The 23,697-nt window shown below is 44.4% G+C and overlaps 1 protein-coding gene across 1 annotated transcript; it reads right to left on the bottom strand.

Moving 5' to 3' along the window:
* Positions 1-1,650: 1,650 nt before the first annotated feature.
* Positions 1,651-23,296, bottom strand: MEDAG (mesenteric estrogen dependent adipogenesis). The gene is made up of 5 exons (XM_089775532.1): positions 22,868-23,296; positions 15,773-15,882; positions 12,037-12,155; positions 6,417-6,702; positions 1,651-4,260 (listed from the first exon to the last, which is right to left on the bottom strand). The coding sequence occupies exons 1-5, from the start codon at positions 23,119-23,121 to the stop codon at positions 4,187-4,189; spliced, it is 843 nt and encodes a 280-aa protein (XP_089631658.1). The 5' UTR covers positions 23,122-23,296; the 3' UTR covers positions 1,651-4,186.
* Between the last annotated feature and the right edge of the window lie 401 nt (positions 23,297-23,697).

Below are 23,697 nucleotides of genomic sequence, written 5' to 3'. Positions count from 1 at the left end.
TCTTTTCTGATTGGTTTGTGTACTGAAAGCTTTCTAGTTCTGACCAGCAAGAAAACTGCTCTTAGCTTCTCCCTAGGGTTGTCGGATGGTTTAACAAATAATACTGAACATTCTCCCCTGCCCCCAAAACAAACAAACAACAAACCACAGCAGCAAAACTTGAGAAAAAAAAAAAAGGAATTGACCAGGGCTGAAAAACAGTCGCAGCCCCTTTAATTCCCGGGACCAGTGTAAAAAAAAAAAAGTGCTGGTACCCCCAGGGGGAAAAAAAATTGAACAAAAAGGGGAAAAGTTTACAGTAGCTGACGAAAAAAATCCCCAAACCCAGTTTACCCTTTTAAGAGCAGAGCAGGCATTGCCCTTTTAAGGTGGCCATGTTGAAGTCTGTTCTCCAAGATCCTGGTACACTGCATTCTTTTACATTAAGCCCTTCCCAGGATGCTCCATCCTCTACCCGCCCCAGCCAGCCCAAGCTGTGCATGGTCTGGCAGATGCCCAAGCCAGGAAAAAACAGAAAATACTAGACATTTCACATTTCTGAATTTTTTTACCGGACAGAAGGCCCAAATATGGGCTGTCCGGTTTAATTCCGGACACCTGGCAACCCTACCCCTGTACCTACCTTGCCTCAGTGACTGTCAGTCTTCATCTAGCCCCTGCCTCAGGGGCAAACTGCAGTCTAATGGCCACTCATCACTGGCAATGGGGTGTGGACCTGCTGCCCCTGCCTACCATGGCTGCCCCTCGCAGCCCCAGTAGCTTCAGGCCTTGCAGCTGCTAGAGTTGCCAGATGTTTTAACAAAAAATACCAAAACTCCCCCTCTCTCCCCACCCCCCCAAAAAAATTGTCTCTGACGGGCTTCCATCCGAGGGAAACAGGAAATTCTGGACATGTCACATATCCGGTATTTTCTGTTTTTTTTAACCAGACGGGAGACCTGAATAACGGACAGTCCGGGCGAAAACCGGACATCTGGCAACCCTACTTCTCCCTCCTTCGAAGAGGGGTAGAAAAAGCTTCAAAGGTTACAAGAAAGAAGGCATATTTGAAGCCCATGTTGCCCTTTTTTCTTAGACTTCAAAAGGACCTGTATATCCTCATTAGTAACACTATAAAATGGAATTTAATACTGTTGGATAAAAAAATGTTTTGGTTTAGTACTTATTAAAAGTTTTAAAAATAAAGACATTCTGTGCTGCATAAATGGAATTTTTGAATGTGGCAGAGGAAGATATTTTAGTACTAACGTCCTAGTTTTCTGAAACTAATTAGGACAGTTTATTAGAATGTCCTGTTTCCCCCTCTTAATGGATTTATGCATGGCTGCTTAACTGTAGACAGGTGTCAGGATTTGGGACCTGAAAGTGCACATACAGTTGCTCCCACCTGCTTCTGGCAGAATAAGTAATTGAATCATGCCACTAGCTAATTTTAAACACTCCTACTCCCTCATCCTTGTTCCTCACTATTGACAAATGCCTGAAGAGCTTTATGTAGCTAAAAAATTGTCTCTTTCACATACAGAAGTTGTACCAATAATTATAAACTTATCTTACCCACCATGTGCCTGTAATATAGTGGAACCAACACAAGAAATTAACCATTGCCATTCATTGTCTATCAAGTGTAGATAATAAAGTTGACAACACATTTTAAAAAGAGTCTTCCCTTTAATGATCTCATAAAAAGAGAAAAAAACATACTGAATTATTTATATATGATCAGGAAGGTACACTGTTCCCCAATGTAAATACTCAGATAGAAACCAGATACAATCCAGAGAATTTAAACACCAAAATTTTTTTATAATTATGTATAATCCTACAATTATGTATAATGGGCAAAACTCCCATTAACTTTAAAAGTCCTATAAATTGCATTCCCTGATATTTGTATTTTGACTAGAAGAAGATAGGGGAAGAAAGATGTTTTGGCACATGCCTACATATTAACCTATTTTAAAGACATGTGTTTATTTCCATTTCTGAACAAAAGCAAAAAAATCTTTACAAAATATTTGTGTAGTCCTATTCAGTGCAATACTATGTTTAAGTGTAAAATATATTTAACTTTTGTTGATTAGTGTCTTTATATGATGATTCCAGAAAGTTTAATGCTGTGTTCTAACAATGAGTATTATTCCACTCCACATAAGATTAAGGTATTTGACCAAATATACACAGTACCAGAGAAAAAGACTACAGTATACATAAGCTTAATACAAATCACACAAAAGCCATGAATAAAATATAGTAGAACCTTATTACAATATTGATTATAAAGGAAATGGTTTATTACTAAAGTCAGTTGTACTAAGACATCATATCTATAGAAAGAAGTTAAAAAAGTAGTAACCAGGACCAGCTGTCTTTCATATCAAACTGCAAAATTGAAAACACTTTAAAAAAATATGTTCAAAATTCCATTTTTCATAATAATTCATTCTAAACTTTGCAAGATGTAAGATACAGTCTCCAAGGCCAAGTATCCTGGAAAGATAGAAGAATTTTGTGGCAGAGGCAAGTTCTCAGCTACCATAAAAGTCTTCATGTATCAGAGTAATTACCATGGTGCTCTCAGTGTCAGTGGCAATGCAGACTCTCACCAATATCTGTAACTATCTACTATCAATTGCAACATTTAGTCTTCCACCAAGTCATCAAGAATGTTATTCATTTTAACCTCAGGAGCTGTGTGTACTGGATGCAGCTGTTTCCCCAAGAAGTTCTTCCATGATCACTCATTCAGTGGGAGAGATGATATATACAGTTGGCCAATTTAAAAGTTCTGAAAGTCATGACCTCATCTGACACTTTAAATATTACCAGTAAAAATCATGATAAATGGAGACATCAAACTAACAAATTAGAGCTAAAACGATCTCACACTGAAAGCTAAAGTGAATGTACAGCCTTATTTTGGGTTAAAGCCTCATTTGAAAATAGATCATTACTACTGATGGATTTTATACTGAAGGTTTTTACCTCTAGAAGAACTGCAAAATGTGGAAAATATTTTAAGTAACAAAACACACTGTAATTTAAGTAACAGAATTGAAGTTTAGTAAAATCCCAACTGGTTTACTGTGCTAGAAGATGATAGTGTACTTTCTTCATGGCATAACTTGTTGTCTCAGACTATCTCCTACGCTGTTAGAAGTATTCAAAAACCACTTTAAAAAAAAGTACAAGTTTAGCAATCCTGAACTCATCTAGCATCCCCCATTTAAAAACATCAGTGATCAAACCCTGACCATTTACAAGAGTTAGATTTTACAGATTTAGAAATAGAAGCACAGAAAGGTTAACCATCATGTGGCAGAAGTTCAAACAGAATTTAGATCTTCTGATTCCTTGTCCTCTGCCTTAACTACAAGATCACATTTTTCCCAAAAATCTTCTCTAGACCTCAGAATCCCAGGAATGAGAAAACAATTATAGATACTATACCCAGTTTCTAGATTTCGTGTGAGTCCACATCTTCACTGGCTTCAGAAACATTTTTAAAAAATACATTTAAACATAGATCAAACCAGATTGCAGCAAAACTAGTTTAACTTTGCGAGGCTTATTTGTGTGGACAGAAATCCATTTTTGTATGAACATTTTTAATGAAGACTGGCTTAACAATGTTTGGTCTAACAGTGTTGTATGACACTTCAGAAATAATTGCAGCAAAAAAGTGTTTAAAAACATTGTTAAACATGAGTCCATAGCCAGAGATAACTGGGTGTAACTTGCATCTTTATTGGAACACTGTAGTGACAGTTTCCTAGCCAACAATTTGAGACCTTCTTCTCCAAATCCATCTCAGTTTAGGAAAAGCATGTGAAATAACAAATCACAGAAGAGTTCTTGTACACTAGGTGTGTTACAGTGGTAAGCAAACAGACATGGTGTTATGAAGTGAGGAGCTACACGATAACCAATTACATCTCTCCTTCCCATAGAAATGCTCATTTCAAAAGAATCAGAGGAGGATGTTGGGAGACAGAAGAATAAAGAATAGAACAGAATCCTCTTGTCGAATCCTAACAAGGAAGAGCTCCCCATTCCTCCCTTCTCAAAATTCTCTCTCCTGCAATGCACTGATGTGCATTTGCATTTTCAGTTGAAAGTCTGATGATTTTTATATCAGTTTCCTAATTTTTTTAGTCTTCCTTCTCATTACTGAACTTGGGAGGGTTCAACTTACTATCAGCAGAAGATTTGTTAAAGATGGTTGTGGTTCCAGACTGCAGTTAAAAACATCTATTGAATCTGCAAAAGAAGAGGAGCATAGTTTACAACAGGCCTACTAGGAAATAAACATAACAATATTGTCCACCCTCAAAGCATGAGCTAGAAGTGGTTTAGTTACAAGTTTGAAGAGTAAAGAAATTGAGTGCTCCAGAGTACCACTAAGCAGATTTTTAGAGGCACACCGGACAGTTAGACACCCAACTCCCACTAAAAGTTAAGAGGAAGGGAAATTTTCCCCTTTTTGAGATAGAAAGCCTTTGCAGAATAATTAGCAGTATTTCACATATTTAGAACCTTATCTCCTCTGTAGAGAAAGATTACTTACCAGTAATTGTTCCCTGATAATTGCCTCTGTGTATTCACAACTTGTGAGATTTGGCATAACTTATTGCTGAGCTGCAGAATTACCTTGAAAAGCAATGTCCATTGGGGGTTCCATAAGTGTTCCTGTGAAATGGTGATACCATCCTCCTCCTCTCAATAAGAGTGCATAGCTTTTCAAGGTAGGTCAGGCCAGCTCCCACAAGGGGGACTATCCAGAGGTCCTTGAAGAAACACACTAGTTTGACAATGGTTGTTAAGCTCTGACTGCATCTCAGCCCAAATCCTACTAGACTAGGCTGAACTGTGAGGGCTATGTTCTAGCCAGATTCAAAAAATGTGCTGGGGAAATAGGCTAGGTTCTTTAGATAGAATAATTTTAGCCTGATTCTGGTTCAATCCAATGTTCACAGGCCAAGCTCCAAAGTATGTTGGAAAAGACAGTCAATATGCTAACAATTTAACTGCAATTGTCAAACAGATTTATGTAGCATAGCTGGCACCTTTGACTTCAGGACATTTTAGGGGTGTGGTTATGTTCCCACATATGCTATAAAATGGAATTTGCTTTAGTTGTGGGGTGGGGATAATTTAGAAGAAACTTTAGGCCCTGTTTACTTTTTGGATATAACCAAGCGTGGGACACATTTACAACAAGGTTAAAAGATTTAGCATAGATGGGATCTAACCAAGGTAAAAGCACTGGACATTCCAGGAAAATGCATTTGTGCATTATAAGCAGGAGCATTAATTTGTCATAGTGTTAGTTACAAACTGGCAGAAAAGTGGAGCTGCTTCTTGCTTCTCCTCCTCTCCTCTTCCTTATCCGCCTACTGGTTTTGGATACAGTGGTTATAAGGTGTTGAGTTAAAGAGCTGCTTTTTAAAGAAAAATGGGGAGGCCAAGAAGAGTATATGGAAGGGAAGAAAATAGGAGGGAAAGATGAGATTGGGAAAAGTAGTAAGGAACAGATCATAGGAAAAGGAGGTACTAGACAAAAAAAGATAGAGGAAATGGGGACAGCCTACCCCTCAAAATAACCTAGGGCACAACCCCCCATCCATTTATATTTTTCTTTTAAAAAACAAAGAGTAGTCTTAAATATTATGTTTTCAAAAACTTAATAATAATAGCCTACAAAAGGAAAGCATTATTAAAGCTCATGGATAGCTCCAGTTTCTGTAATTAACAAAAAAGTTTTATTTCAGCTGCTTACAGCTGACACTGAGTATGCATGTACATGCAACCCTCAGAATGTTCACAAATCATTCCATCATGTAACAAAGCAGGTCACTGTGGAAAAACCCCCTCACCTGTCTAGGAGACATAAAGAACCTCCCAATAGCATGGCCAATTACTGTATGAACTCAACTTGAGGGAACACTTCTATAAGACTAAATTTGTAAAAATTAAATATTCTGACAAAATAATTGACAATTGCTTATGGGGCATTTTGTTATTAGATTTAATAAATTATTTATGCAATACTAAAAAACATGCACATTGTTTTACAGCCGAAATAAATCATGACATGACCCCCCCCCCACTCCTCACCAGAAAACTTGCACTCTAATTCTGGCTGTAATACCCATATCATTAAAATAGCTTGTATGGTATAAAGCAAGAAAAGTGTTAGAGTAAATATAATGCTGAGCTTTGGGTTTTCAAATTCCTGTGTAGTATATGACAAAATAATACAGTGTCATAAAAATATGATAAATTAAGTTGGTTTTATATTGCTCACTGCACAGCTTCTTTATTTTAGATAATCAGAGTTCACCTAACTGACATTTAGTTATGGTATATTAGAAAGCAGTCACAGTAGGATTATATCTTGTATGACATGAACCTACCTCTTGAGATAACACTGCATTTTCTGTCTGAAAAATTGTTCGAACAGACGTACGGTTCACTCATTTTTTCTAGAAACTTGGTGAATAATTCCTTCTTTTCTGGAATGGTACTGGAAAAGTTCATAACTTTCCCAGTCACTGCAACAGTTTTTTTGCTAATCCCGAACCAATAGGAGAAATCAAACAGGGCATCTGATCTGAACTCATAGGAAAAGCTCAAGTCTTCTCCGTTAACTAAATCGCTTCCCGGAGGGAAAAAACTCTTGACAACTTCCTGGAAATCAAACTGAAAAAGAAAAAAATATATATATATTTATATTTAAATGTTTAAATCCTGCAAAGCATGATCTCTGCCTCAAAGAAGTTATAACTTATACTTGAGATGTGGTATCCTATTTAAAAACTTACCCATAGAATTTGAATCTGCAGTTGCATAGACACAAAGACCCTGAAGCATTCTAATCCCCTAGACCATAGTTTTCTTATAGTCCTCCTTTCCTTGTGATTGGGACTTCGAGGAGGGGGAGATGTGTGTCAAAGCAGTGATGCTAGTGATACTAGCAGTGCAGTAATGCTTTCAAATAAACGTAACATAATGGGCAAGGAACTTTCATGAACAGATATTAGAATACTGAGCTCCTCAGAGATGGACTGTAACTGTATTGTGATAATCTGTCTAATTTTACAGAAGCAAAAAATTCATAGAATCATAGGTAACCCATTCCAGTACTTCACCCCCCCCCCAGTGAAATAGTTTTTCCGAATATCCAACCTAGACCTCCCCCACTTTAACTTGAGATCACTGCTCCTTGTTCTGCCATCTGTCACTACTGAGAACAGCCTCTCTCTATCCTCTTTGGAACCTTCCTTCAGGAATCAGCCCAAATCCCCCAGCCTCCCCTCGTAGGTCAAGTGCTCCAGCCCCCTAATAATTTTGGTTGCCCTCAGCTGGACTTTCTCCAATGAGTCCACATCCTTTCTGTAGTGGGGGGACTCAGATGTGGCCTCACTAGTGCTGAATAAAGGGGGATAATCCTTGAAGAACCTCATCAGATTTCTTTTGTCCCAATCCTCTAATCAGTCTAGATCACTCTGGACCCTATCTCTACCCTCCAACATATCTACCTCTCCCCCTAGCTTAGTGTCATCCGCAAACTTGCTAAGGGTGTAATCCATCTCCTCATCCAAGTAATGAAGATGTTGAATAAAACTGGCCCTAGAACTGATCCTTGGGGCACCCCACTTAAAACCAACCACCAACCAGACACTGAGCCATTGATCACTACTCATTGGGCCTGACAATCTAGCCAGCTTTCTATCTACCTTACAGTCCATTTATCCAATCCATATTTCCTTAACTTGCTGGCAAGAATATTGTGGGAGACCATATCAAAAGGTTTGCTGAAGTCAACATCCACCAACTTTCCCATATCCACAGAGCCAGTTACCTCATCATAGAAGCTAATCAGATTAGTCAGGCATGACTTGCCCTTGGTGAATCCATGTTGACTATTCCTGATCACATTCCCCTCTTCCAACAATAAATAATCCTCTTCCCCCACCCTTTTCCCTTAGAAGTCCAGATTCAAGAATAAATATGGGAAAAGGCGGAGAGGGCGGGAGGCTTTTTTATTCTTGGATCTGAACTTTTAATACTCCAGTCATCTGAAGAAGTGGGTTGTGCCCACAAAAGCTCATGATACCAGCTACATGTTTTGTTAGTCTTTAAAGTGTTACTAGACTTTTCGTTGCTTTTTATGTTTTTCCTGTTACAGACTAAATCGGCTACCCTTCTGAAACTAGCATAGATAGTTATACCAGCATAAAAGTGTGTTTCCAGGATAGGTTATTTCATTTGCCAAACCAGTCTAAACTGCACTCGCAAAAGCATTTTTTCCTATGTAAACTGCATTTAGAAAAGTTTGCCAGTATAACTATAGCAACAAATCTCTTTTTTAATGAAAACATGGCCTAAGTATCTGATCTGACATGCATGACCTAGCATTTCACAAAACATTTCAATCTCATCACACATTTTGTGTACATAATTTCCTTTGTGGAGTGTTGCTTTCGCATGATTGTAAAACACACTTAGCAGACCACTATGCCAAATTTTCCCATCCCAGATGAAATTTGAAAAAAATATACAATGTTCAGTTTTCTTCATTAAATATGCTTTATTCCTTTTTAAATTTCAGAATGTGGATCTGAACAAAATGAGGATTTATTTCCTTTACAGAATGTGAAGCAATACTGGAGTAACACTGCAACAAGTCACAGATGAAAAAACTAGAGTCAGGTTTCAATGTAATTAATTTATTACTTTATGACCTCAAAATCCTTTGGAGAGTGTCACAATCCACATAACACGCCTTGTAATAATTTTACATCTATGATTTATCTTGCAGATATGAAGAAACTTGTAACCAGATACATAGTTAGTCCCAGATGCACAAAAGAATTTAGGCACTTAAAGCCATTTACATAAAATGGCATTAGGCACTATATATCTTAGGATCTGATCTGACTACACATCTGGTGGTGAAGAGCATAAATGATTCCAACTAATGCTGACGTTTAATTTAACATAAATTGTATTCCTTTAAGTCAACTTTTTCTATTACATAATAATGGACTAGTGCAACTTTATGCTTCCATCCATATTTAGTCAGACCACATTCATTTTTTGGGATGGAAATGCTCAACACAACCAGCTTCCTCTACAGATTTGGTAATCCACGTTTTACAGGACATTGTGTAGCAAAAATTCAGTATTAAACCAAGTAGACTTTCTAAATGCTCACATGCTGTTTGCAGTGTTGTTCTAGCTATATTGGTCCCAAGATATTAGAGAGATAAAATGGATAAAGTAATATCTTTTATTATTTCATCTGTTGATGAAAGAGAAAAGCCATTTAACTATACAGAGCTGTCCTCAGGTTTCAGAAAGGTCCTGAATGTCACAGCTAACTGTAATGTGGAACAGACTGTTTAGAATAAATTGTTAACATAAATTTTAAAGAGACCATTCAAAATAAAATGGCCAGTTAGCATCTCCTCAGTCACAGGACAAGAAAGGTGAGTTTAGTGGCTTACAGATTGTCACTATTGGCTGCAATGAGATACTGGATTTATGATTTATTACAACACTCTATAACCCACTAAACTCTCCTTTTTCGTCCTGACTGCAGAGATGCTAACTGGCCATTTTATCTTGAATGGTCTCTAACAGACGTTAGTTCGAATTAACTTTGATAGGCGCTACACATACAAACCGCTAGTTCGAACTTAATTCGAACTAGCGGAGCGCTTAATTCGAACTAGGTAAACCTCATTCTACGAGGACTAACGCCTAGTTCGAATTAAGTAGTTCGAATTAAGGGCTGTGTAGCCACTTAATTCGAACTAGTGGGAGGCTAGCCCTCCCCAGCTTGCCCTGGTGGCCACTCTGGGCACCACCAGGGAAACTCGTCTGCCCCCCTCCCGGTCCGGAGCCCTTACAGGGGCACGGTCTGGCTACGGTGCCCGTGCCAGGTTCAAGCCTGCCAGCACCCAGCCAGCAGACCCTGCACCTGGCACGGCACAAGCCAGCCCCCCGCTGCCACCCAGCCCCCGCCTCTTCCCGGGACCAGGCTGGCGGCTCCCAGGAGCCTGCCCGGGGTCACAAGAGGCGGGCGCCCGCCTGGTCTAGTGCGGAGATCGTGGACCTCATCCAGGTTTGGGGGGAAGCCTCCAATGTCCACGACCTCCGCACTAGGCACAGGAAAGTGGCCATCTAGGGCAGGATAGCTGCCAGCCTGGCCACCCAGGAGCAGGTTTGCATGAAAATCAAGGTGGTCGAGTGAGACCCCGACCCTGAGCCCTGAGCGTAGAACATAAAAACATAAGAACGGCCGTACTGGGTCAGACCAAAGGTCCATCTAGCCCAGTAGCCTGTCTGCCGACAGCGGCCAACACTAGGTACCCCGGAGGGGATGGACCGAAGACAATGACCAAGCCATTTGTCTCGTGCCATCCATCTCCAGCCTTCCACAAACAGACCAGGTACACCATTTCTACCGCCTGGCTTATACCACTCCATGGACCCAACCTCCATGACTTTAACTTCTCTTTAAACTCTGTTATAGTTCTAGCCTTCACAGCCTCCTGCAGCAGGAGTTCCACAGGTTGACTATTTGCTTTGTGAAGAAGAACTTTCTGTTATTAATTTGAAGCCTGCTACCCATTCATTTCATTTGGTGTCCTCTAGTCCTTCTATTATGGGAACTAATGAAGAACTTTTCTTTATGCACCCTCTCCACACCACTCATGCTTTTATAGACCTCTATCATATCCCCCATCAGTCTCCTCTTTTCTAAGCTGAAAAGTCCTAGTCTCTTTAGCCTCTCTTCATATGGGACCTGTTCCAAACCCCTGATCATTTTAGTTGCCCTCCCCTCTCCCACCCTCTCTCTTCCCCTCTCCCACCTCCTTTTCCCAGTCTCCCCGAGTTTTGGTCAATAAAGAGAGTTTCTATTTTTGAACACACGTGTCCTTTATTTTGTACATCAGGAAGGGGGACTAGGGAGGGGTATGTGGAAGGAGGTGAGAGAGGAATGGGGTACGAGCCCCCGATGGGGAGGACTCGGGTGGCTCTGCAGGCTCCTCAGGGTGGAAGCTTTCCTGCAGCCCCCCGATTGACCCCCGCCCCGGATGGCAGCCTGCGGCAAGTGCAGCTGGGCTGATGGCCGAGTGCTGTGATGTGCCGAGTGTGGGCATTCAGGGCACTCCAAGCCAGGACTGCTTTGCTGTCCCTCATCAAGTTAGACAAGTGAGCGGGGAACCCCTGAGAACTGTCTGTCCGGGGTGGGGGCCGGGTCCCCTTAAGCACAGCTCTCGGCTAGCCTGAGACAGCAGCTCCACACTCCCTAATCTGATGCCCTGCCGGCACTGCTTCCTGCCATCCTTATCCTCGGTTCAGGGTCCACTCAATGTGGACATGCTAGTTCGAATTAGCAAAATGCTAATTTGAACTAGTTTTTAGGTCTAGATGCACTAGTTCGAATTAGTTTAGTTCGAATTAACTAATTCGAATTAAGTTAGTTCGAATTAGTGCTGTAGTGTAGGCATACCCTATGAGTTTTGTTTGCAGGAATGAATTGTTATCCTTTTGGGTTTTTTCACAAGAACAATATTTTATGTCCTCTGCTCTATAGGATGCACTGAAGGCTTTAAACTTTGTCATATTAAAATGAGGGCAGAATTTGACCCTCTCTTGCTAGCAATATAAAAAAATCCAATCAAATGAAAAACACAGAACTTTGATTTTGGCAACTAAAGAGCATCTTGATTCACTGATGAGAACAAAGCAGGTGTCTATACATTGAAACAATATTCTTTTTTAAAAGTATGAATGCACGTTGTGTAATTTATACGTGAAGAGAATAGGTTGTACCCACACATGCATTATAAATGTTTGTTTTGGGCTATTTTATTTGAGGATTTCTGGTGATGCAAAATACAGATTGTTTGCAAGTTGCACTTGGAAATTATTGCTGTTTGTGCCTCACACAAACCCAAAGGAACGTTACTGTTCAACACAGCCTTGAGTATCTCATAACAGTGCATATCCATGACTTACCCGCAGTTTATAACTCTCTCCAACCACTGAGGATATTATTGTGTTCATGCCATGCTCTAGCTGTCTTCTTATCTTAGGATGTCGTGTGTTCACAAGAAATGCGTATGTTTTTTCTGAAACTGAGACAGTTAAAATGTTAATTAATTCCTACACCTGACATTAGCAGTATTCATTAGGATATGATGCAGTCTTTGGAAAGGTTGAAAGCCACTGGTCTAGAGTATTGTATCCCTTTCAGGAGTCTGATTTGTCTTACCTATTCCAAGTTTCTCCTCACTTAAAAAATACTTGCTTACAGATTGACAGAAATACAAGTGTCAAGCAGGGGGGAGGCAGGCGGGTCCACAGAACCAGCATGCGTATTAGCTCCAGCCTGCCCCCCTCACCCTTCCTACTGCTGCCTCTCTATAGGAGGCAGCAGCACAGGGGTGGGGTAGCAGACAGATCCAGTACTCATGGGGAGTCTACTTAAAGCCAGCTCCTTACAGGTAACAGCTCCCACTCCCCCCACCCATTGCTGCCTCTGTAGTAGAGGCAGCAAGGGAAGGATGAGGGGAGTGCATGTAGTCGATAGGATTAACCGATAAACTCTACTATATGCTAAAATCCCTATTTAGCTCCATGTTAGAAGCCTTTGGTTTTGTGTCAAACATGTGAGATTTGATCCCTGCTGATGACCCCAATACATGTATATCTACTGCTGCTCTTCAGAGAACCATGTTGCCATTGGAACCACACCTACACAATAACTACTGAGCGAATTCTGTGCCAAAAAGTTAAAAGTTCTGCCAATTTTAGTGTTCAGTAAATAAAAGTGAATACTCCCTACTGACATGCTGGAGCCCAGGGCACTGTCTGCCTAAAGGTGGGAGATCATCTTACAGCCTGCATCCTCCCCTCCCCAGACTTGGTGGTGAGGTTGCACCAGACCCTGACAGGCACAAGGACTGGGCCTGCCCCAGAAACATCCTAGGGCTGGGTAGTGCACAGGTCGGGTCAGCCCAAGTGTGATAGAGCTTAGTGTGGGGCGGATACAGGTGTGGGGCGAGGGGGTGCTGTGAGAAGCAATCTGGTTCTAGGCAGCTCAGCAGAGTGTCCAGTTGTGGGACGCAAAGGGGCATTTATGAATGACAGGGGCTCACTGAGGGTTCTGAGTGCAGGGGGTGAAGCTTGTTGGAAGGGTGTCTGGGGGCATGGGAGAGCAGCTCCCCATACAGTGATTTCTTCCACAGCTGAGGAGCAAAGGGGACAAGAAGCAGAGCGAGTGGGGATGTAGAGCTTCCTGGCACCAAGGGAGGTTTCTGGGGGTGGATCTGTTAGAACCAGCAGTGGAGTCTGGTGCAGGATAGAAGCCAATAGCTGGGACATCCTCACAGGCATGGTTTGCTATATCTGAGGGGGCAACACAGGATCCCCTAGCTCACTGTCTCTCTTTCCCTGACCTGGCGTGGCACCTCGGCTGCCAGTGCTAGGTAGGGGGGAAATGGGCCTGCTTAACAGGCGAGCCCCAGCTGCTGCCAAGGAGATGCCATATGTGGGGCTCCTGCTTTCCCCCTCACACTCCTATCCCCTTCCCCTCCTCACTGCCCCTTATGCGTATGTGCTTTGTGTCCCACTGTTGAAGGAAGTCAGTGGGCACGGGTCAAGGATATGTGACAGTCTGAAGGTGACTGCATTGCGGATCATTAGAAAAACCCCATTTAAAGAGAAGCTCTATATCCCCACTCGCTCTGCTTCTTGCCCCCTTTGCTCCTCAGCTGTGGAAGCTGAGGATGTTCTGTTTGAAAGCAGTTCAGAGACGAGCAAATGTGCCTTGGCAGATCAAAACCTAGTGGACAAATGGTTGGGTCAAGTGACAAGTGATTAAGGACTGGTATCGCTGATCACTCGTTGAGCCAAGCAGAGTTAAGTCTTGTCCCATGGTGGCATAAATCACCATTAGGGCATCTAGAAAACAGGCAAGCAGGCAGGGGGTTGAAGAGGTCTGCGTGCAAAGGGCGGTCGCTATTCTCACTGATCTTAGCCAGCAACATAGAATCATAGAATACTAGGACTGGAAGGGACCTCGAGAGATCATCGAGTCCAGTCCCCTGCCCTCATGGCAGAACCAAATACTGTCTAGACCATCCCTGATACACATTTATCTAACCTCACTTCTATATCTCCAGAGATGGAGATTCCATAACCTCCCTGGGCAATTTATTCCAGTGTTTGACCACCCTGACAGTTAGGAACTTTTTCTTAATGTCCAACCTAAACCTCTCTTGCTGCAGTTTAAGCCCATTGCTTCTTGTTCTATCCTCAGAGGCCAAGATGAACAAGTTTTCTCCTCCTCCTTATGACACCCTTTTAGATAACATGACAGAGGCTTTGTCATGGCAAATATGGGGTGGTGCTAAGTTACCAAGAAGTGGTAGCCAGGGCAATCAAGTTGCTCACAAAGGGTATGTCTACACTACCCTCCTAGTTCGAACTAGGAGGGTAATGTAGGCATACCGCACTTGCAAATGAAGCCCGGGATTTGAATTTCCCGGGCTTCATTTGCATAAGCGGGGAGCCGCCATTTTTAAATCCCCGCTGGTTCGAACCCCGTGCAGCGCGGCTACACGGGGCTCGAACTAGGTAGTTCGGACTAGGATTCCTATTCCGAACTACCGGTACACCTCGTTTCACGAGGAGTAACGGTAGTTCGGAATAGGAACCTAGTCCGAACTACCTAGTTCGAGCCCCGTGTAGCCGCGCTGCACGGGGTTCGAACCAGCGGGGATTTAAAAATGGCGGCTCCCCGCTTATGCAAATGAAGCCCGGGAAATTCAAATCCCGGGCTTCATTTGCAAGTGCGGTATGCCTACATTACCCCGCTAGTTCGAACTAGCGGGGTAGTGTAGACATACCCAAAGTCCTAAAAACACTACACATAGCTTTGTGAAGCTCTAGGTTGATCAGCCTCCTGTGTCACAAGCAACAACAGACGTGAGCATGGTACTCTGCTGTTGAATAGCAGAGGGCTAGAGCTGATTTTTAAGTCTGGGCACTCACACCTTAGGCTAAATCAGTCAATTGTTTACATCTCTAGAAATCCACTACTAAGCACTTCTGAGCTTAATTTAATTCATTTTTAATTACAGTATGTCATGGATTTATTTTTGGTCTTCATTCAAAATTAAAATTTGTTGCAGTTTAGTTCTGACCTATGCTTGAGGACGGTCGTTGAAAATAAAATTATAAATGTACTTGACTTTTTCTTAAAAAGAGAAGCTGTTCTGATACAGATACTTCATTTCATTAATGAAGTTGAATGGCTGATATTTATTCCCCTCCTCAGTTCTGTTGGTTTGCTGATTTTTATCCTCCATATACAATCAAACAGCAGATCAAGGAGGCTTAGGAAGAAACATAGATGCCTTGAAACAGTGTCCAACTCTATACCCACTTAGAAAATACAGATGCTAGTGCCATATGCTGCTGTGACTTTATTAAAGCCAATTTCCTCAAAATGGAAACAAGGTAGGTAATAGGGATGTTAAAATGTGTTTCATTAAATAAACGTGTAACCATTTGGCCACCAGGTTTTGATCTGCCAAGGCGCCTGTGCACATCTCTGAACTGGTTTCAAACAGGGCAGGGGAAATGTGTTGCCAGTCTTTACAACAGCTGAGGATCTCTCCCACCCTTTATTTTTTAACTAAGCAAGCCTAAACAGGAATAATGAAAAAGAATGATATAACAGACATACCTTCTGAAGAATATTTTTTTGTTTTGACATTTGTGAAGAAGACTAGTGGCCTGCTTAGTATAGTTTCTCTGTAGACTTTATAATCACGATGGCTGGTGAGCTCTACATTCCTGTTAAAAATCAATTACAACATTATTAGCTACTCTCCTTGTTTAGTACATTCTTACCGAGCAGAATTTTATAAAAGAAAAAAAAATGTAATTTGGATTTCTACTATTCAAGTTTCCTTTCACATAAAACCATAGAGAAATGCAGGAGCTTGAACAAGATTTGTTTACTTCACCAAGGAGATAGACCAGGGGTTGGCAACCTTTCTGAAGTGGCGTGCCAAGTCCTGCCCTGGGCTGTGCCATATTCCTGGGAGGGGCCGGGGGCTCTCTCCACCACACACCCCACTTGGTCTCCTGCACTCCACTCCAGCTTTTCCTGTGGGGAGGGGAGGAGCAGCATGTGCGCGCAGTTCCCTGCAAGCCAGATTCAGCACGGAGCCTCAGGGGAAACTGGCACAGGGCCAATCTTGGGCGGGAGGGGGAGGGGGGGCGGCATGATTCTGGATCGCCAGCACAGGTTCCCCATTGTGGGTGGGGGGACTCCATTCATTGCACAAGCCACTGAAAATCATCTTGCGTGCCACTTATGGTGCACGTGCCGTACACTGCCAACCTCTGAGGTAGACCAAAGTTTTCAAACTCAAGTGGCTAGACATCTAAGTAAAACACATCTGCAGAAAAAACAGACTGTTTTAATTTAGATGCACACCTATAGGTGCCACATTTGAAAAAGTTGCCAATACTGTAGATTTACTTGAAAAACTCATGCTATTAGGTCTTTTTCTTAATGTTTCATCTTCTGAAGCTGAGGTTATGAATGACTCAACTTCCATTAAAAAAAAGTATGTTTCTAGCCCTTATAGATGAAGAGAAAAAGATTGGAAAACCATCCCAGACTCAAACGTCAGAAAGTAAATTAAACAAAACAAAACAAAAAACACAACCCAAAAACAAAACCCTGAATGTGAGGGTTTTGATTAATTCTCAATTTTTGGGGTAGGAGGGCTGAATCATGGTTTTTTTTAAACACTTGGGATTGACAATAGTGGATATACTTCTATGTAATCCCACCTCATTTTGTAATACAGTAGACTTCCGATAATCCGGAACCTATGGGACCTAGATGGTGCCGGATTATCACATATGCCGGACTATCAGGAGATACTATAAGATAGTTATATATATACTGTATACATTATATACTGTATATAAAGTGTTCTTAACCCTTTTTATTGTACATACTGTATACAGTATACTGTAATGTTTTAGTATTTTTAAGCCTTTTTTACTCTTTTTGCTCAGTTCAGCTGCTGCCGCTGTTACCGTGTGACTCATTTTTTGCTGAAGCTCACTCACTAGGCTCTTGCCATTTTGATGCCGGACTATCAGGAGTGCCGGACTATTGGATGCCGGACTATTAGAGTTTTACTGTAAAACTACAAAATGAAGCATTTAAAAATACAAACTTTGCTTCACTCCTTTCCTCTCAAATTATAGATGGAAAAATGGGTAAATGCAGCTGTTGCTGCATGAAACAAGAAAAAATAAAATGTTTGGGAGCTAAAACAATTTAATGGCATTCAGATTTGTTGGATTTAAATCTTAAATCATAGCGACTCTGAAAGCAGCTCACAACAATTTCTCGCAATCAGTCTTCTACAGATTTGTAAAAAAAATAAGTAATAGTATAGCCTTAGAGCACAAAGTGTGTCTGTTTTTAGACTACATATGGGCAAGTATGAATTTTAAAATATATCTTCTAGCAATCTGATTTTGGAATACATGGTAAATATGTAAAGCACTGTATTATTTCGCTCCAGGTTTTCAGCCCCAAACATGAAATTTCCACCTGATTAGCAAAGTTTCCTCTTATCCTGCAGTTTATATGAAAAAGGAGAAATAAAAATCTTTGTCAAGAAAATACAGATTACCCTAGTTACATGTTTGGCACAGCAAATCTACAAAAACAACGGAAGGAAAATAAAATACCACTCCTCCTAGACAACTTTTCAGACTCTCATTTTCAGCATGGCAATTTGACTATATTTTGAACAAATTGTTTTTGCAATTATTACAACTCAGATGGCTTTAAATGAAATATACAAGAAATATTTCAAATTAAACTTTGTATAATTTACTCAAAGAAATTTACTCAACTTGTTACAGCCAAGTTATAAATCTCAAAAAAATAGAAGTTTAAAATGGAAACAATAACAGACCCGCAGCAAAACAGCAATGTGAACAGAGGTACTTTCAAAGAATTAAGTTGGGCCTTATCATAGGTGCTGGAAATAAGGGTGCTGCCACAACCCTTGGCTTGAAGTGATTTCCATCATATCCAGGATTTAGAGTTTGGTACAATGGCTCCTAGCCCCCCCACTGTACAAATTGTTCCAGAATCTCTGGAACTTGACTACATTTATCAGTAGGAATGTTAGAGTGTAAGGACTAATTGTTTAACCAATAAGCTTATCAGTTTTGTTAGTTACACTCAGCAGTTACCAGGGAACCAGGAACCAGGCAGGCAAGGGCTGTCCGGGGCAGGCAAGGGCAGCCTGCTCTGTGTCCAGGGAAACTTCCTTGCAACAGGGAAGCTGCTTCCCCAGGAGCCGGACTGGCAGTGGCTGGTGGCCCCACTCCTGAGGGGGCTTCACTGAGGACTCTACAGTATAAAATGTATTAAGATTTATAATGCACAGCCCACAGCATGTAACTATTGAGAGAGAGAGAGAGAGAAAAACTGCCATCTCCTAAAACCAATAAGGGCAGATGTTAGCACAATTATTTCAGTTGTGCATGACATTGTGTTTTTTTTTTAAATGAGAGCCATGTGGCAAAAACCTGAGTGCAGATGCAGTTAAACTGGTTTTGCTGGCATTGCTTATTTTATATGCTGAACGGGAATAATCGTACACTACCTATAGAAAAGTGTTTTGCTGTACAAGCATGGCTGGTAAGTAGGCACATCAAAATACATTTATTTTTGTAAATGTGTAACAGCTGAAATGTTCAGCAGTTACACATTTACATGCAGAGGGGCAGGCAGCTGGTGCTGGCCAGCTCTCTGTGAGTACTGGCTCTGGCCTCCTCCTTGCCCCCTGCCACTTTTGACACAGAGGCAGCAGCGCAGGGGAGGAAGGCGCCTCAAAGGTAGCCAGTACACACGGAGAGCCGGCTTGAAAGCCAGCTCCCCACATGCACCAGCTGCCACTTCCCCTCCACCTTGCTGCCTCTGATCGAGGGGATTAGTCTGAGGGGGATCTAGGTGTGGAGTGAGAAGGTTCTGTTTGTGTGGGATAATTTCAGGGGTGGGCAATAATTTTAGACAGGGAGCCATATCACTAATTTTTGAAGTGATCCCAGGCTGTCCTGGAAGGGGTGCGGCCAGGACACTTTTGTGCTCCCGCTCCCACAGACCCTGATTGGCCTGGGGAGGAGGAAGGGGGACACGAGAAGTCTTTGCCCCCGGCTAAAGTCTTTGCCCTCACCTAGGCTGTGTCCAGACTCAGGGGTTTTTTCGGGAAAAGTAGCCTTTTTCCGAAAAAACTTCACCTGCGTCTAGACTGCAGCCACGTTCTTTCGAAATTAAATCGAAAGAACGCGGCTTTTCTTTCGACGGCGGTAAACCTCATTTCACGAGGAAGAACGCCTTCTTTCAAAAGTGCTTCTTTCGAAAGAAGGCGTTCTTGAATGTAAATAGGGCTTCTTCGAAAGAGAGCATCCAGACTCACTGGGTGCTTTCTTTCGAAAAAGCGGCTTGCTCTTTTGAAAGTTCCGCGTGCAGTCTAGACGCTCTCTTTCGAAAGAGGCTTGCAGTCTAGACATAGCCCTAGAGAGAACTGCCAGCTCTTCTGAACAGATGGCGGTTCCCTCTAGGCCAGCATTATAGTGTTCTGTGGCACACCGGGCAGCTGAAGGTGTGCCACAGAGAGAAAGAATAGAATTAAAAAATGGGGCTGCCTTTAAGGGGCAAGCTTCCCTTTTTTTTTTTGCTCAACATTCCCTGGAGCAATGTTTCCCAAACAGTGCTCCACAGAACCCTGGAGTTCCGTGAAGTGGAACTCAGGATTCCCCAAAAAAATTCTGCTCCCCTGCCCCCTGCAGAGCCCGTAGGCAGCTCTTGCTGTGGCTGCCCCGTCCCCAGCCCGCAGGATGGCCCCTGTCCCACGGGGCCTCCGGTGCTGGGCAGCCTCCTCCTCCTCTACATTTGCAGGGAGCCGCTTTTACAGCAGCCACTGCTGCTGGGAGGGGGACGAGTGGCCGGAGCTGAGGAGCCACTTCCGGACCTTGGTGTTTTAAAACCGCTGCCTGTGGGGAACCCGGCTCAGGCTCTGCCACCCCCCCCCCACCGCACCTGAGGCACGCTCGGGCTCTGCTTCCCCCCATGCGCTGCTGCTCTCTCTCCCTTGCCCCCCTCCCCAGCCTACTGGGGAATGGCAATTTAATCTGGCGGGGACAATCAGGATTTCTACTCCCCCCCCACACTCCCGCCAGCGGGAAGCTTGGTCTGGTGCTGCAGCTGCACTGGGTTCCCGGGGGGAGGGGGAGACTGAGCTCTCCATGCCCACCCCTCCCCAAGGAACAAGAGCATGCTCCTTGGAGGCTTTCCCTGCTGTAGCAGGGTGGCAACCCAGATAAGTGTCCGCCCTCATGCTCAGACCCTGCACCCCCCTCACTCCCTTCCCCCTGCCAAGACCCCACATTCTGAGCTTGTTCTGACACCCTGCCCCAAGTCCTCTCCTGTACCCTCCCTCCTGGCCAGATACATGACCTTATTTAGCATTTGTTTATTATTATCCTTACTTTTTTGTGGTCTACGTTTTCAGCTCTATGTACCAGACTGTTGGGGGGGTCGTGGTGCATTTTGACCCGCAGGTCTCCCAGGCCCAGTGATTGGGTTGGGGCTTTTATTTTATTTTTTTTGTTTTGCTTGACAAATTTTCCCTAGAGGCTGCTTTTTTTTTTTGTATGACAAAAAAAATCCTTGGTGTTTCCCATTAAAACAAATTGTTTGATGCTCCTCAGTCTTAAAAAGTTTAAGAAACACTGCTCTAGGCACTTACTCCCTAGCAGGGCAGGAGGAGACTTCAAGAACTCTCCCTGCCCCAGGTCAATCAGGGCCTGGGGGAGGCAGAGCATGAGAAATCTCCTCTGAATGCAGAGGGGTTCATTTGGTATTCTGGGTGCAGAAGGAATAGGACTCTGCAGGAGGGATCCATGTAAAGTTGGTTGGGGCTGGGGGGAAGGGAGGTCTCCATGTGGAGGATGAGGCTTGGCGGGAGGGCCTGAGTGCTGGGGAAATGGAGCTTGGTGGGGTCGGGGTCTGAGTGCAGCTGGGTGGGGATCAGTGGGATGTGATTCTAGGTGTATGTGTCTGGGGCTCATTGGGGCATAGGTACTAGAACAAAGGGTGCTTTTGCACTCCCTGGCTTAAAGTGGTTTCCATCACGTAAAGGTTTACAGTTTGATTTAATGACTCACCACCCCCATGTACAAATTTTTCCTGCTTCCCTTCATTAAGATCAGGGTTTGAGTATGGCGGCATCAGTAGGAGATAGTCTGAGTTAGGGATGTAAGCAACTAGTCGGCTATTGGATAAGCATGTGCTTATTGGATAGTTGACTAGTGACTCAGCTAGTCGCTGCCCCCCACCTTGCTTCCTCTATCAGAGCAAAGCAGCAAGGGGGAGAGCAGGAGCCAGTGCTGGGGGGAGCCGGCTTAAAACCTGTTCCCCTCAGCACAGTCTCCATGGGAAGGGAGGGGACACAGGTGCAGCAGAGAGCTGGCAATGCTTCTGCCTTTGAAATGTAGCAAGGATAGGACCCTGGTACATTTCAATAGCAGGGAGCATGGTGCCAGCTTGAGTCCCCACCGGCCTGGTGCTCCTTGTCGGGCTTCCACCTTTGAAATGTAGCAAGAGCCAGTGGGGTTCTTGCTACATTCCAAAGGCGGAGGTGCCCTTAATCAAATAGTTGATGCAAATTCCACTGACTATTTGATTAGCTGACTAATATAAATTTAACATCCACACTGCCTACTGCGGCTAGGGTCTTGCCAGCCGTTCCCCCATAGGGGGGGGGGGACCTCCCGTTAGCTGCTAAGCATGCTAGTAAGGCATATGCTTACTAGTTAAGCAGAGAGCTCCATATTCAGGGCACGGAGCTTGGCAGGGTGGGGGTTTGACTCGTCAGGGGAGTCGGAGTATGCAGAGCAGCAGGGAGGGGTGGACTTCCTACACGGTAACCCCTTCCCCTATGGCTGAGGGGTGATGGACTCAGGAAGCACAAGAGTGTTTGTATGTCTGTCTGCATATATATGTGCACACTCAGACCTTCCTGCAGCTGGGGGAAGTTTCTGATCCAGTCCTGGCCAATTCTTGCAGGAGAAGTGGAAGTCCTGTTCTAACAGCTGAGCCTGGCACAGGTAGGGGCTAGTGGCTGGAGTTTCTCCTAGCCCACAGTCATCCATCAGTTGATCCAGGCATCCAAAACTATGCATCTACACAACCGGGAAGCGGCATGACTGCTCTTGTGGCTTCCTTTAGCTTTCCCATCATTTGCTGGTGACAGGAATTGTGTGTGTGTTATGCCCTTTAGTCCCTGTCCCCCCCTGCACCCGGAAGCTGGACAGGTCCATAAATGCCTGTACACCAAGATGATGCAACCCAATGCTCTGGATGGCCCTTGGCTAGCCCCTGACAGCCAGAACCTGGGGCTAGAGACATGGGACAGATCACTGCACAGCTGCCTGCTCTGTTCATGCCCTCTGAAGCACTTAGTACTGGCCACTGTCAGAAAACAATTCCGGGCTACTCAGATCACAGGTGTGCCCCATTACCACTGTCCCCAGCACCTTAGCACCCACCTCTGCCCCTAACGTCCGGCAAGGGAAGGGTGCAAGGGAACGGGGTGTCCCTGGGAGGCGAAGCTTGGGGCGAGGAGTGTGATAGCCCCCCATGCCCAGCGAGGGAAGGTTGGCGCCCCGCGCGGGAGGGTCCCTGGCAGGGGGCGCTGCAGGGGATGGGGCTCTGGGGCGGGCTCGGTACCTCTGCAAGTGGCCGGTGAGGCGGCAGTGGTGCTGCCCGTCGTAGCGCAGGGCGCCATCGCTGAGCACGGTGAAGCCGCCGCCGGGCCGGTGGCGCGGCGGGCTGAGCACGGCCAGCCGGTCCCCGCGCAGCTGGAAGCAGTCGGGCTGCAGCAGCAGCAGCTGGCACAGCGGCAGCAGGGCCAGCTCGCAGTCGCAAGTCTGCGGGCCGCGCAGCTCCGCCGAGGGGTTGGGGCTCGGGTCGGGCTTGGCCATGGCGAGAACGCGGCAGCCTCTGCTCAGTGCGCTCGGCTGGGCTGGGTTGCGCTCCGAGCTGCCTGGCACCAGGCTGCGCCCCCGCCTCCTTCCCTACGTTGTATAACACCCTGCAGGCTCCTCCTCTGCCGGCACCGTGCCGCTGCCGCTCGGCCCCGCCCGCGCCACCGTGACAAACAGCCCAGGCGCCAGCAGGCCGGCCTGGCGTTACGCGCTTCCCCAGGGGCCCCCGCTCGGCCTGGCCTCCGCTGCCCCCAGCCGTGCCCTGCTCCTCGCTCCCTGTGACACGCTTGGCATTTCTTACCGCTGCTGTATCCCCCTCCCCCTGCGCTCAGGGGAGGAGGTTGGGGGATGCGGTATGACAGGCTTGTAAGCAGTGGTGGGAATCACAGAATCAGTCATAGAATCCTAGGACTGGAAGGGACCTCGAGCGGTCATCGAGTCCAGCCCGTATGAAAAGTACCCAAAAAGTACCCCGTTTGGCACGCTGCACAGACCGCGCTGCGGGCTAAAATCTACTCACCACAGGGGAGTAGATTGCCCTAATTGCCCTTACTGCTGTCCAGATGCCCTGTG

The sequence above is a fragment of the Pelodiscus sinensis genome, chromosome 1, assembly GCF_052426305.1.
Source record: "Pelodiscus sinensis isolate ZL-2025 chromosome 1, ASM5242630v1, whole genome shotgun sequence".
NCBI classification, from domain to species: domain Eukaryota; kingdom Metazoa; phylum Chordata; order Testudines; family Trionychidae; genus Pelodiscus; species Pelodiscus sinensis.
Note: the sequence above shows the minus strand (reverse complement) of the source record. Positions and strands in the feature narration are given on the sequence as shown.